This window comes from Pinus tabuliformis, chromosome J (genome assembly GCF_031772625.1).
Source record: "Pinus tabuliformis cultivar Carrire ecotype Pingquan chromosome J, CPIR1, whole genome shotgun sequence".
Taxonomy (NCBI): Eukaryota; Viridiplantae; Streptophyta; class Pinopsida; order Pinales; family Pinaceae; genus Pinus; species Pinus tabuliformis.
This window is the reverse complement of record NC_142295.1, coordinates 1,180,766,791-1,180,781,870: the sequence shown is the minus strand read 5'-3', so window position 1 is coordinate 1,180,781,870 and position 15,080 is coordinate 1,180,766,791. Positions and strand designations below refer to the sequence as shown.

The window sequence follows — 15,080 nt, the reverse complement described above, 5'->3', positions numbered from 1 at the left end:
CAATGGGGACATTCTTCCCCTTCCTTTGCCCCTTCCCCCCTGCCCTTGATTGAGCCACGAATACTATAAAAAAATAAACCAAAAATGCAAAAATTTCTAAAAGAAATGCATATGCAAGTTGTTGTAATAAAAATGCAAAAAAAATAGAGAGGAAATGCACATACCTGTTTCTTGAATCTCCTTGAAAACGCTCCCACACCCTTTGCTCCTTGCTTCAAAACACTCACAACAAACCCACAACAAAATAGAGAATTGAAAGCGAAACAAAACAACAACAAATTCGCCTTTTTAATGCCGCGCAGGTGACTTTTTGTTGTTGGAATCGTATAGTCAACTGTTGTATAGTCAATCTGGATCGTGTCCCAATCAGACACGATGTGTCCCGATTTCCGGATTGTTGTTGGAAAAGAAATTTGCAGTAGTCTCATTTTATTTTTCTATGGGCTCATACTGCAATTTCTCTTTACTGGTTTTCCTTTGCGGTTTTTCCAGGTTCATTGCCTGAATTCTTTTGTGTCATATAATGTGTTTGTTTTCCCTAGTTTCCATTTAGCATTTGCAGTAAATGATCCAATGTGTATTCTTTTATAAGTTCATTTTTTGAATGCATTTGTGTATGAACATCAAACCCTAACAACAAGAAACTGAGAAACTTATTGAGATTGAAAACCGTGATTGGGTCAAATTAAAATTTACGTGGGTGACCTTCCTAAAGGTTCCCATCAGATTGTGCATAGTGGTTTGGGAATTTTATCATGCACATACAATTTGGGTGATAACACAACTGAAATATCTATGCAATAATGATGAGAGAGCACCTAGGAGAGGCGCACCCTACAAAGCCATGCCATGTAGTTACCTCAATCACCCACAATCAATAAAATAATCTCCATATGAATCGCATCCTAGAGAACCATGCCAACCTCTCCAATAATGATAAAAGAATGGATGCAAACTTTGACAACTGTGCCCAATAGGGGAGTGCTTTGTCCAAAACTCTATCTTTTTCCAAGTAAACCCCTTCAAGCGTGAATAGTTACCAAGTGAAGTAGGGCGCTCAAGCAGTTAACCTTAATCTAGATAAAATGGAGTAAATTAACCATTGAATGGTTAAACCAACCTCAACATGTGTGCACAAAGGTTAATGCTCTAATAAAACTATAGTCCAACCTCCTAATAGTCACCAATTGATTAAATCAACATGAGCACGTGTGCCAATGTGGAGGGGATGAGTGCCATCAAGTGTCGTACCATGTAAATTAGATGTTCTTCTTAGCATTAACCCCCCTCCATGATACCAACACAATGAAAGTAGAAGCTTAATGTAAGCTTAAACCTAAGGCACACCAACAAAGGACTATAACTTGATTAATACCTCATCAAATCTTAGGAAAATGCTTGATCATCAAAGATGCATGTAGTACCCTCCTCTAACTTAAATATAAGGAAAAGTACACCAACAAGGGTACCTACATCATTAAACAAATTTCCACCTAGGTAACCTCCTACAACTGTCACAATTTTAAGTCATATCACCTAGGAATATCCCTCTAAGGAAAAGTGCACTACCACAACATACATCATCCAACCACATCACCATCATAAGTGAAGGGGATAATAGAAAATGCTAATCCATTCAATCATCAACTATATCTCCGCCACACATCTTAGACAAGAGGGCCATGTAGATAAGATAATTATATTAATGTCCAGTAGAAGACCACAAAGAAGGTCAGTGGAACCACTGAGTACAATGATGCCAATACAAAGCATAAGTACAAAAATATCTCCTATATAAAGAACAATAAAGTAAAGTAAAGCCTAAGATCTATTCTAAAACATGAAATATCGTCAACTTTGAGTGCGGGAAACCGTAATAAGAGGGAGATGTATAGAGGGAAAGGATCTAGGAACTAGATTGTGGTCCACGAGATCTCTCTCTCCTAACATGCAAGGTAGAATGAAGAAAACTTAGGATAGAATGGTCTCCCAAGGAAGAGTGGGAGGGAGGTTTGAACTGTCCATTGTGCTACTATCTGGAAGAAGTAACTTGCCACTGATGTCTAGGTGTTCTCATCTGCTTGATGATAAGAGATTAGCCTGGCAATATCTCTTAGGTATCTATGAAAGAGGCATGTTCCCTCAGGTCCTAACTGATATGGAGTCAGAGGCAATATTGTTATCAGTGTCTCTTGGTGCCCCTAGCTACCAGGGTCATTGTAATCACCATAAAGGAAGTAATCTGCTGAGCAAAGTCTAGTCTAGGAGGAGGTTGGAGATTGTGGGCACAAAGTTTAAGGGCCTCCTGCACGTAAAGAACTAAACATCTTTAGTCTAGGTACATCCCTTCCTAGTGACACAAATAATACAACACAATCACATATAATCGCTAGGAAACTCCAACAACATCATTAAACATCTACCTCTTAACACCGTCATCTAATCCCTTGGGGGTGAGAGCCATCATCCATGAACAAGATGTAGCACATCCAAGGTAAACAAGTGTACCAAAACTACACCATGATGAGATAGCATGCTCCATCGCCATCAAATGGGCATTGGGCAACCAAGGGTTGATCAACAAGGCAAACACATGTTAAAAGACCACCAAACCTATGAAAATTTCAAGCCTTAGGTGATTAATGTCCTTGTAATCTCAATCAAACAAGAAGATTCCTGAATTTAATTAATGCTGAAATTTTCAGACCATAGCATCAATCACACAATAGCTTAATAGTAAAGTTGTAAAAGTAGTGTCACACATACATAGGTAATTCTCCTTTAAATCAGCTTTTAATTTCTTCAAAAAACTTACAAGGAAACCTCCACATGCTTCCCACAAAAACAGCATTGCACAGATACCAAAATCCACCCTGAACTGAGCTTCTACGAGATACTTGAGAAAGAACAACCTGATGGAAAAGACAGAAACAGCAGGAAACTGCTGTATGGCCTTTGTGCAGCCTATACAGTCTTTCCGTAAGGCTGTACAAAAATGTTGCATACGCCTGTACGGAAATGCAGATTACCTTTATGGACTGTTGCCCACTGCCTGGATTCACCTCTGCCTGAATCTGCTCTACTCCTCTCTCAGTTGCTCAACTACTCAACTGCTCAAGTGTGATGAAAGCCTCTACCTTGACCTATCTTTATACTTTTAGATGAGAATCTTTTTTTGAGAACTCCTAGTCTAAGTCATGCATGAGATACACTTTTAGGCTCAATTGCACGTAAAGGGCTAAACATCTCTAGTCTAGGTACATCCCTTCCTCGTGACACAAATAATACAACACAATCACATATAGTTACAAGATGTAGCACATCCAAGATAAAGTGTACCAAGGTCCAAAACTACACCATGATGAGATAGCATGCTCCATCACCATCAAATGGGCAACCAAGGGTTGATCAACAAGGCAAACACATGTGAGAAGACCACAAAACCTATGAAAATTTCAAGCCTTAGGTGATTAATGTCCTTGTACTCTCAATCAAACAAGAAGATTGCTGAATTTAATTAATGCTGAAATTAAATTTCAGACCATAGCATCAATCACACAATAGCTTAATAGTAAAATTGGAAAAGTAGTGTCACACATACACAGGGAATTCTCCTTTAAATCGGCTTTTCATTTCTTCAAAAAACTTACAAGGAAACCTCCACATGCTTTCCACAAAAACAATTTTGCACAGATACCAAAATCCACTCTGAACTGAGCCTCTACGACGTACTTGAGAAAGAACAACCTGCTGGAAAAAACCAGAAACAGCAGGAAACTGCTGTATGGCCTTTGGGCAGCCCATACGGTCTTCCCATAAGTCTGTACAAAAATATTCCACAAACCTGTACGGAAATGCACATTACCTTAATGGACTGTTTCCCACTGCCTGAATTCACCTCTTCCTGAATCCCTGCTCTCCTCCTCTCTCAGTTGCTCAACTACTCAACTGCTCAAGTTTGATGAAAGTCTCTACCTGGACCTATCTTTATACTTTTAGATGAGAATCTATTTTTGAGAACTCCTAGTCTAAGTCATGCATGAGATACACTTTAAGACTAAACTGCTAAATATAAGTTGCTCACTTTTTAACTAAAGTGAATTACAATATAGAATTACTTTTCGAAAATACTTTTGAAAAATATCTCAAACTACTCACATGTTCACATTGAACCTGTGAGGAAGTTCCTGTCTGAGCTATATTTCTCAACAAAACCAGCAAGTATAATCATCCAACAAAGAGAAAATGAGTCTCCCCAAACTAAAAACCTCCATCAACTAATTCCAAGAAGAGAAAGGTCTTCATGAAGATGCTTTCTCAAGTCGGTCCAAAAGGTCCAAGCAACCAGTAGTACCTCTCTATCATTATGATGAAAATTACAATGTGGAACCTCATAAAATATGAGTTGTAACATTGGGTATGTTATTATGTTCATTCAGTATTATGGTGTCTCATGTCACCAAAAGTATTGCATGTGACTGTTCTGTTTACAATGGAAAGTTGATCACTGCAGTCTAGCAGGAAGGGATAAGAACAATTTGAACCCTTTTCATAAGTTGTTTCCACTCTTGAAATGTCAGGTTTCTTTTGATGTGGAAGTAATTTCATATGGAAATTCAGTTCAATTTTCAAGGTAGTGTAAATGTGAAGAAATAAAGAGTTATTCTAGAGCTGAGTCCTTCTCTGTAATTTGTATTCACATAACAAGAGCTTTCAGTGACTGTTATTTTGTTGTATTCTTTTGCATATAATATATAATGAACTAAACTTCCATAGCGTTGTTTAAATTAAGCCTTGTAAACAGGCTCATCCCTTGCAGGTAGGGAACCCTTTTGAAATAATCCTACAAATTAAAAGTAATCATCATTTTGGTTTTGTCAAATTAACTTAACAGGGGAAGCAAATTTTTTGGGAGGAGTTGCCCGAGTAAAGAGTGTGAAAGACTTTGATCCCGTGGCAGCAAAGAAACGCTTTTTTGAAATTTACCTCAAGAAGGTACCATGATTATTCTCTAGTAAGGTTTTGATGAAACTATAATCCTGAAAAAAAAAGGTCAAACATGTTGCTCATTTATGGATTTATTTATTTTCCATTTTCAACTATCTGTACGATGACATAGTATGTTCATTTCAGTATGCTAGGCCAAATTCTGGACTCGGATACCCAGGGTCTTTGGAGTTAATTCTGCAGGTATGTTTTTCAAGCTAACTAAGATTGACTGAAACAGAATGTCTAATGGCAATTTATATTAACTGCTGATCTCGTTTACTACATTTCAAAGCTAAAGCTAAAATGTGTGTGTATCAGAAAGGAATTTCTCATATTTTCTTCAGTGCTAAATGGGCCTAGAAAGATTTCTTGCAGTGCAAAAATGAGGGTCTGAAGGTTGCGGTTGCATCAAGTGCTGATCGAATAAAGGTTAATGCAAACTTGGCAGCTGCAGGTTTGCATCAATCAAAGTAAGTTTGTAGGAACCTTTTGATACAGATAAATAAAGCTATTTTAGTATGGCATTAGACATCACACTAAACTTGGCTGCTTGAATTTCCTTTTTCTGAAAGTTGTAGCTGTCACCATTTTGAATAACAAGAGATTGGAACATCTACTCATTTATTTTGTATGTTGGTTATTCATATAGTGTTAGATGTTGATTTTTCAAGTGCAATAGATGCGAACACTAATTTCTAAAAAACTGATAATTACTTTTAATGATGTAGATATTCTTTTAGCACTCTCAATTTATCATTAAGCAATTACACTTCAAAAATTCAACCATAAATGCACAAGGACAATAGAGATCACAATGCACAAAGAGAACACAAGATTTACCTTGGGAAAACCCACTTGGGGGAAAAACCCAACAACCTTTTCCTTAGACAAATTCTTTAGTTCAACAAGAGATACACCTAATACTGCTAGTCAACTATGATGATCAAACTGACCAACAATGCTATGGTAAAACCTGGTTAAACATCCCTCTTTTCAAGTCAATCTTCTGCCCAACAAACTTGGCCTTCTCTGATCTACCTAGGCCGAAATTCGGCCTCCCAGAATATGCCCAAAAATTCGGCCCTGCTGCTGCCTAGAATTTTGACCTGCTGCCCATAATATATGCCCAAAAGGTCACACGTGCAAAGTAGAGAGAGAGAGAGATATGATTGAGATGAATTCATCCTTTTTGTCCTTCTTCGTCCACCTTCTTCTTCGCTAGGATACCCAGAATATATCTTATCTTGTGTGAGGTCGAATGGTGCCTTGTGGAGAAGGTCGAGTGCTCTATATATAGTGTTCTACCTGTCCAAATGGATGTTTCTTCACTGGGGTTGACTTGACTTGAAGGAGGGCTGACTTGACAAGTTTGGAGCCAAAAATTCAAATTTCAAAATTCAAAATTGTCTCTTTTGATACCGACATGAAGAACATATCTCACTGTTACATTAATCTTTTCAAGTGCTAATCAATAATAATGACATGAAGAACATGGCTTATATTTTCATTTTCAAGGGCTAAAATATAAATTATGAAGACCAACCATAGCTACAAAATTCAACTTTAGATATAATGGTCATACATGGGAAATAAATGTGTACTTAGGCATTTTTGGAATGTACTATTGGTATGTAATAAATTCATAATAGATGACTTAGTTTCCTTTTAAATAAAGCAAGCCCTTAGGAGATCAGTTATTCAGCAGTTATATAACGTACTCAATGTGAGTTTTCCACCTTCACTGTGTATTGAGACATTACACTGTTATGAATAAAATATATATAAAATATAATAGAAGTAATATAAATAATAATAATAATGAATAATGATTAATTAGCTAATTTCATCGTGTTTATTCTGCATTTATTTTTTTGTTAAATTCAGAGGAAAAAATTGTCATTTCTATTCAAGAAGAAAAGAAATCACATTCTCAATGTGCTATTGCACTTATAAATCATCAACAGAGAAGCAATTTAATGCCTCCTTTTCACCTACTGACTTAAGAAATTTGGCTATCTTAAAAGACAAGCCTGAAAATGTTTAGATACAAATCATACTTGTCGCAAAAACCAGGCCTAAAGAATTATGAACGAGAGTTCTGAGATCTGCCAAACGATAGATCTGCCAAACAATAGATCGGCCAGATAATAGATTTTCCAAACAATAGATATGCCAATGATGATAAGGGATCTGCAATAGATCTGCTATTGATAATAAGAGGTCTACCAATGATAATAAGAGATCTGCAAATCTGCAATAGATCTGCTACTGATAATAAGAGATCCGCCAATGATGATAAGAGATCTGCAAATCTGCAATAGATCTGCTACTGGTAATAAGAGAGGTAAATTACTGATGTGAGGGCTTGATCACCAATGCAAGAGCTAGATCACCAATGCAAGAGCTAGATCACCAAAGCGAGAGAGAGAGAACTCGATGTGTTGCAAATGAAGGCTTCTCTTCAATATATAGAAATCTTTGAGGGAAAATCCCTTCTTTGAATTAAGTGTTTGGAAGCTCCTAGAGTGATCCATTCGTATTAGATAACTTAAGTGATTTTATTTTGCACATGTCTAATTGAATCACTTAAGTGATTTTATTTTGCACATGTCTAATTGAATCACTTAAGTTTATTTTGCACGTCTAATTGCTTTATAAAATATTTTTGAAATAACTTTTGCTCTTATGAAAAATAATTTGCTCTTGAGAAATAATTCGCTTCAAGGGTGAAAGGGGTTAACCATATAAAGTGATTTCTAGGGAAATTTCTCCCTAGTTGCTCAAAAATTCAACACTCCCTCTCAACTAGGGAGGAATTTCCATCAATAAAGCCAAAACTGCTGTACCTGTCAAATCATCATGACTCATGCTAAACATTCTCGAATCTAAAGAAGAATACTCATGGTAGGGGAGCTACTGCTACCACCCTGAATCCAAGCTCAGCCAAATAAAGGCTAAGAAACCTTCACCAGGGAGTCTCAAGCTTCAACCTGGTCCAAATAATCATCAGGGAGCCAAATGCTTCCACCCGACATCAGGGAGTCACATGCTACAACCTGGAACAAATACCATTGGGGAGACTCATGCTACCACCCAGAATGAATTGTTGGAATTTCTAAGTCTAACCCGTTAGAAACCCTTCATGTACTTTACTGATTTATTCCTACCTACTTGTTTTGTTAATTAACAAGTTATTTACCATGTAAATACTGGAAATAAATACAAGTACATGCTCAACACATTACAGATCATCAACTAAAGGAAACAAAAACAAGCACACAAGTGACACCATTTTTATTGGACTAATGTCCCCGAAAAAACCCAATGCGGGAAAACCGATGTAGCTATCTGAGGGTTTGATTTGTTAAGCAGTTTCAGAATACAATCTAGGTGCCAAATCCGGCTCACCCAAGATATTCCAGATATTCCAGCTGAAACACCGTATAAACACTTTGGCAGCTCCACAGCTCCAATCTGCCCCACGAAACCCCAACGTCAGCCTCTAGGGACAGCGTCAGCCCTTTCTGGCCCAGCGTTTTCCCAGCGTCACTCTGGCTTGGCCTGCATCAGCCTCTGGAGGCATTGCGTCAGCCCTCTGGCCCTCTGCGTCACCCATGCTGGCCCTCTGAGGCACTGCGTAGCCCCTGGCTGGCTTTGCATGAGCCCTGGCTGGCTCTAGGTGAGCCCTGGCTGGCTCTGCGTGAACCCTTGGCTGGTTTTGCATCCCTCTCTCCGGGTACTGCGCTGATCATCTCGGTGCTAACTCTGCCTCTCTGCTTTTGTATTCACTGCCCCTCAGCTGCAACTCTGATCACTCTCTCAACTTTCTCAGCAAACCCAGCCCCGAAAAGTCGAAATCTTGATCTCTTGGTGTGTTCTCCAAGTGACTCTCAAGCCTCCTCTTATACTTTTCTTGTTGAAAAATCAACAGCTGAGATTAAGTCCCTAATCAACGGCTAAGATTAGATCTGGCTTGATCCATGTCTTTTGGACCATTCTAACACAGTTTTATATTAATTCACATTAATATTTTATTACTTATTTTAATATCTCCCAAACTATTTAGAATTTGCCCAAACCCTTTATGGGTATTGGAGATCTCATGTGCCTTAGCCTGTCCACCAATTTTCTTGGCTAGAGCACATCCGATGTTACCCCAAATCGTTTCTAGAAATTCCACCTAGAAGTGTCTCAATTAGATTATTAGCCTATTTTTAATTATTTCCTAAGTCTAAACTTGGGAAAGGGGTTAATTAATCAGAATTATTTGAGATAAGATGTGAATCATCTAGAAACTCACAGAGATCGACCGGAAATTAATTTGGGCCCTTGATTAAGTTTTAATCTTGGTCATTGGAGGTCGAACAGAGGATTATAAGAAGAAGTCGATGGGTAGATGGAGAACAAACTTGTAGAGATTGATTTCCTTGGAGAGTTCGATTTTTTAGAGGCAGTAGCCAAAAGAGTTCGAGCTTCAAAGGGAAGCAAAGACAGAGAGGGGCAAGGACAATGATCCGAAGGACGTTTTCCAGATCCGGAGAGGCAGCAGCAAGAGGTCGAGTTATTCCTAGTGAGGCAGCGCAGAGGACTGCACAGTCAGCTTTAAAGAGCAATTTGATTTAGTTGGGGGGGGGGGGAATTGATTCAGCTTCCAAAGGCTTGGAAAGTCTTCTAGAAGGTCGAAGAATCATTTTCCTCAACAGAGATAGGCAAAACGATTTGATTAGAAGCAGTTCTGGGCCAGATTTTCTTGTTGTTTGGATTGCCAGTTGGGCATCCATAGATGGTACTCAAAATTTCGCTATTGCTTGATAATATAAAACCCTCAGCTGCTACACCAGTTTTCCCAAGTTGGGTTTTTTTGGGGACTTTAGTCCAAAAATAACTGTGTTAATTTTGATGTGTGTGTTCTAGCATATTTCTTAGTTTCTAGCGCCATTATTTTTCAGCAGTTTTACTCGTGAAGGTTGAAGTGCGATTTAGTGTTTTCCATAGCAAATAAGTTGTTAAATTAATTAACAATTAGGAGAATAATTTCAATTGTTGCAACAGGATTTCAGTGGTGAAATTTTCACAAAGACAGCCTTCTTGAACGGGGTGATAGAGGAGGAGGTATATATAGAACAGCCAGAGGGCTCCAATACACATGAGAGGGGCACACATGTGTGCATACTGAAGAAAGGTCTACACGGGCTCAAGTAGGCTCCCAGGGCATTGTATGGTCGGATTGACAACTACTTGTAGCATATGTGATTCGTCAAGAGTGACGCAGATCCCAACCTTTACTATTTGATGGTAGCGGATGAGCCACTTATCCTAGTGTTGTATGTGGATGAACTCTTCTTGACATGGTCATCAGGGCTCATAGAGGACTGCAAGAGGAACCTGGCAGCAGAATTTGACATGAAGGATTTCAAACTGATGCATTACTTCCTAAGCTTGGAAGTGTGGCAGAAGGATGGGGAGATCTTCCTTGGGCAAGGGAGATATGCTACAAAGATTTTGAAGAGATTCAAGGTGCAAGATTGTAGACCAATGTCCACGCCTAAGTTTACAAACTAGAGGAAGATTGATGCATCAAAAGACGAGGACGTTGACCCAACCCTGTATAGACAGTTTATCAGTTCCCTCATGTATCTGGGCAATACTAGGTCAGGTATTTGCTTTGTGGTCAACACTCTCAGTCAGTGTATGGCGGGACCTAAGAGAGTGCATTGGACAACAACGAGGCACATTCTGAGGTATTTGCGTGGCACAGTCAAGTATGAATTGAGGTATACTCGAGGTGATGGTGTCAGACTATGTGGAATCACAAATGCAGATTGGGCAGGAAGTTCAGTGGACAGGAAAGGCACATCAAGGTGTTGCTTTAGCGTTAGATCAGGCGTTGTTTCTCGGTGCAACAGGAAGCATAAGCCAGTAGCACTGAGCTTTGCAGAAGCAGAGTATATGGCAGCTAGCACAGCCACGTGCAAAGCTATATGGCTATGGAAGATAGTGGTGAGCCTGTTCAGTCAGAGGTTGGAGGTGACCAGTATCTACTGCGATAATCAAAGTTGCATTAGGCTTTCTGAAAATCCAATGTTTCATGATAGGTTGAAGCATATAGATATCTGATATCACTTCATCATAGATTGTGTGTAGCGTGCAACAATTTAGCTACCGCATGTTCCCACAGAAGAGAAAGTTGCAAATATACTCACTAAAGCTCTAGGGAGAGCTAAGTTTGTCTATTTCAGAGAACATATGGGTATAGTGGAGAACCATTTTCAGTAGCAGGTGGATCAGTGTCAGCATGGTGCAGTTAGATCTTGAGGGATAGTTGCGGGACTAGTTGCAATTAGTTATTGAGGGGCGCATAACCAGTCAGGGCGCAAACAAATACTCAGTAGACAGTGCAGAGGCTAGTTGCAACCAAAGACTCATGAGACAATTGCAAAGCCAATATAGGGACTGTTGATTCAAGGTTTTGTTCTCAGCTGTAGTAGTTGCAACAGTAGCAGCAACCTGAGATCAGTGGAAGAGCAATGTTGGCAACAATACAGGGTAGTACAGTGGCAAGTGCAATATCAGCAGCAACGCAGATGCAATATTGTTTAGCTACAGGGTTAGCAGATGAATCAGAGTCCGCACAATGGTTTGGTGGACAGTAGTAGGATGTCATAGATGTCAGACATCAACAGCATGAGGGAAGATGTTATGGGAGAGATTAGCACATGCCAAAGCCCACTATGGAAGGACACGCCATTATGAAGTGCCCACCTGTTGTCCATGGTTTGTAAGCTCTTTAACTCGATTTCCTTTGATGACTTGTTGTACTGGAAGGCTAGGGGACGCATTGGCTCTTATGCAGGATTGCAGATAGTACCCATTTTGGGTTTGGTCTCCTTATATGGGGTCCTAACCCTCCCAAGGGCTACATTGGCACATGTAGAGTGTGTTGAGAGGCATGGACTTCCACAACAGTAGACAACACTCCATGGATCCCCAGAGATGTTCAAAGATTGCTCGAGATTCTCCTACTGGACGAGGAAGATGCACTTGGTTCACCATGCCCAGCTGATCCCATAGTTGTACCATACACTTGGCAGATGATCCAGGACTTGTATGCTGATGTGGCTTCACTTACACATCATTTGAGCCCTTATAGATGGTCTACAGGCATCTTCAACCTACTTGGAGGCCCACGAGGTTACTTGTGTGCCCTCACACCCATTGGGAGCACCACAGGTTTATTATTTGGAGAACAAGGGGCCAACTCATTGTCCACTACTTTTGGGAGTCCTATTCATCATTGTGGCACTTATGGACTTCATCAAGTTTCTTAGAACTTAGAAGGCCCAACGACATGTATTATTGATCATTCAACCTCTTTGTACTCTTCATCTGCCATTAGTTTGACTTCTTCAAGGAGGAGATCTAGCTCTCATTACTAGAAATCTTTGTAAAGATTCCCCTTGATTTCATTGAAAGCCTTGGAGAGGCTCTTTTTCTTGCAATAAGCTAATAAAATATCTCATTTTTTGTTGACGGAGCTTGGGAATTTTCCCATGGCATCCCATCCCCTCATTTAGAGGGATGACCATTCTTGGGTGGATTGACTTTTTTTTAGCTAAGTTTCTAATTTGCATGATTGGTTGACTTGCATGCATATTTACTTGCTGATCTAATCTACCTCACGCATGGTTAATTCATAAACTTAACACATAACACTCGCATTTTCTTAACTTTGTAATCAAATTTTTTTATCATGGTTGTTTGAGCTACAACATTTGCAATCCTTTGGAGCAATTCATGTTTATTTGCCTTTAAGCTACAACACATTACAAGCAAGCACTTTACGTTTCCTTGGCAACTTTGATTTGTTCATTGATCTAGTTTCTCTTACTTGGCAATTGTTTCACATACTATTGGCACATGCTCCATTGTTTCCTTTCTGTGCTTGAAATATCATTTTGATTATATTGTTCATTGATACATCTTTTGGAGCATCTTGTAGCCATTCTTTACTTGAAGCAAATTTCAAATTAAGACTTAGCTCACTTATTTACAAGCAACTTGTGAAGCTTATGATCTCATGCAATTTTCATTTCAAAGCTTGTGAGTTGACATTTCACTTTAAATTTTTCAATTAGGGTTGTTGGTGCATATTCTTTTGAGCACTATTTCAATAGTTCATTTCAATTTATTTGGAAGTATTGTTATCAACACTTTTCTTTGGAAGCATCTCATTAACATTCAATCTTTTCACTAAGCATTCTAGCATTATTCTTGCATCTCTAAAAATTACCTCCAAGCATAAGCTTGGTTATATAGACATTTTAGAACAAAATTTTTCCTGATTTTTCCTCCATTTGGTATGGAGTAAGGTTCCAACCATGCGACCCTACAGTTATGGAGGTGGCTTTGTCCCCTCGTAGGAACGAAGACACGTGGGATTTGTAAGGACTTTGGGAAGGGTATCGTTAACGATGGACTAGTGCCTCCTTAGGCCATTTTCCTTGCAAGTCACCCCAATCTTTACCCTTTGGTAAGAATTTGAAAGGGGACTTTCTCACCTTAGACATTTAAGATTGACCAAGATAATTGCATTTCACATAGTTTAGTTTTAGGCATTATCTTGTCAAGTTACTTTATGAGTATTTTCCATTTTATTTGCTATATTGTTATACGTCTCTTGTACTTGTCATTCTAAAATCTATTTGCTCATGGCTTATTGATGTCATTGTCTATTTCTATTTGAAGCATTCCCTTTACAAGTGCAAGCTCTACTCACTTTTGCAATTTATATTTCTTGTTGCTTATATTTCATATCTTGATCTAACAATGGTTTTGCAGGATTTCTTGTCATTGTAACTTGAATTTCCATTTCCATTGTGCAAGTACTTGTTATTTACATTTGAGCAAGTATTTGAAAAGCACTGGTCTATACTTTTTATTCTTAAATTTCATGTGGATTATCATTGAATATATCTTTCATATTGCTCATACATTTACATACTTGCTTATATGTTGAACCAAGTTACCTTTGAGAAGTAGTTCCATTAACTTTAGTCTCATAGAACTTGTTGTTCCAACAAGTTTCATTTCACTAACCATCCCTAGGGACCCACCTCCCTTAGTTTAGTTAGGAGTGAGCTTTAACGAAGAGAGTTGGGATTAGTTGACAGCCCCTTCTCTGAGCTTTGCCACCAAGAACACACCTTGTGGGGTTGAGGATTATTCCCACATTAACCTAGGTGTGTAGGCAAGGCGGCAACATCTCCTAAAGGAGGAACTATAAATACAAATAATATGTATTATCCACTTTTCCAGCTTTTTAATTCTCTTTAATATGTGCTTTAGCTTCAATGTCAATGAGAGTAATGATACCACATGACATACAAGATTGCAAAGAAAAGCCAAAAACATATCACAGCAAATTCTGGGCTTAAATTAAGAATGCTAGTTTCTTCACATGTTATGATTTTCATGACAACGTTTCAAAATGATAATTGTATTCCTATATTCTACAACTTGCACATAAACTAACAGATTTTGTTGAACCAACATTAGCTTCTTTTACTCGGTATATGTGGAGAAAATAAAGGGGAAACAAGCTCTGGGAGAAAAGTAAGGAATTGTATTTTTACTTTATGTTAAAATTATCCTTGTTTTAACATAGAAGAAGAAAATTGTCTTTGCATTTGTGCAGCTTTGATGCGATTGTATCAGCTGATTTATTTGAGAACCTGAAACCTGCCCCAGATATATTTCTAGCAGCTGCCAAAGCGCTGAACGTTCCTCCTAATGAGGTATATCAATTTTATGGTCTAGTTATACTGGTCACATGTTTTTTGTTCTTTTCAAGTGTATTTTGCAATGCACCAAAATGTTTCCTTGAAGCATACATGGAAAATAAAAAACTTGTCCATTTGGCTGAAAATATTAGTTGTTTTAGTTGGTGGATTATAGGGATAGTTAACTAAGATTTTGTTATGAAATGATCTAAAATCATAAAACTAGAATTACAGGGATCATATTCCTATGAAACATAACTTCTTTTAAAAAATCATGTTTCCACTCATTTTTTATTTTCCAAGCCTTTCAAA

General features: G+C 38.4%; 1 protein-coding gene across 3 annotated transcripts in view; it reads left to right on the top strand.

Annotated features, from left to right (window-relative positions):
* The window catches only part of LOC149231281 (haloacid dehalogenase-like hydrolase family protein), a 574,449-nt gene that overhangs the window by 28,814 nt on the left and 530,555 nt on the right, over positions 1–15,080 (top strand). For all 3 annotated transcript variants that reach the window (XM_089379150.1, XM_089379151.1, XM_089379149.1), the window contains exons 2-5: positions 4,895–4,995; positions 5,134–5,190; positions 5,365–5,459; positions 14,684–14,783. In XM_089379150.1, the coding sequence (XP_089235276.1) occupies positions 4,895–4,995; positions 5,134–5,190; positions 5,365–5,459; positions 14,684–14,783 (353 nt within the window). The remainder of the gene's footprint in view (positions 1–4,894; positions 4,996–5,133; positions 5,191–5,364; positions 5,460–14,683; positions 14,784–15,080) is intronic.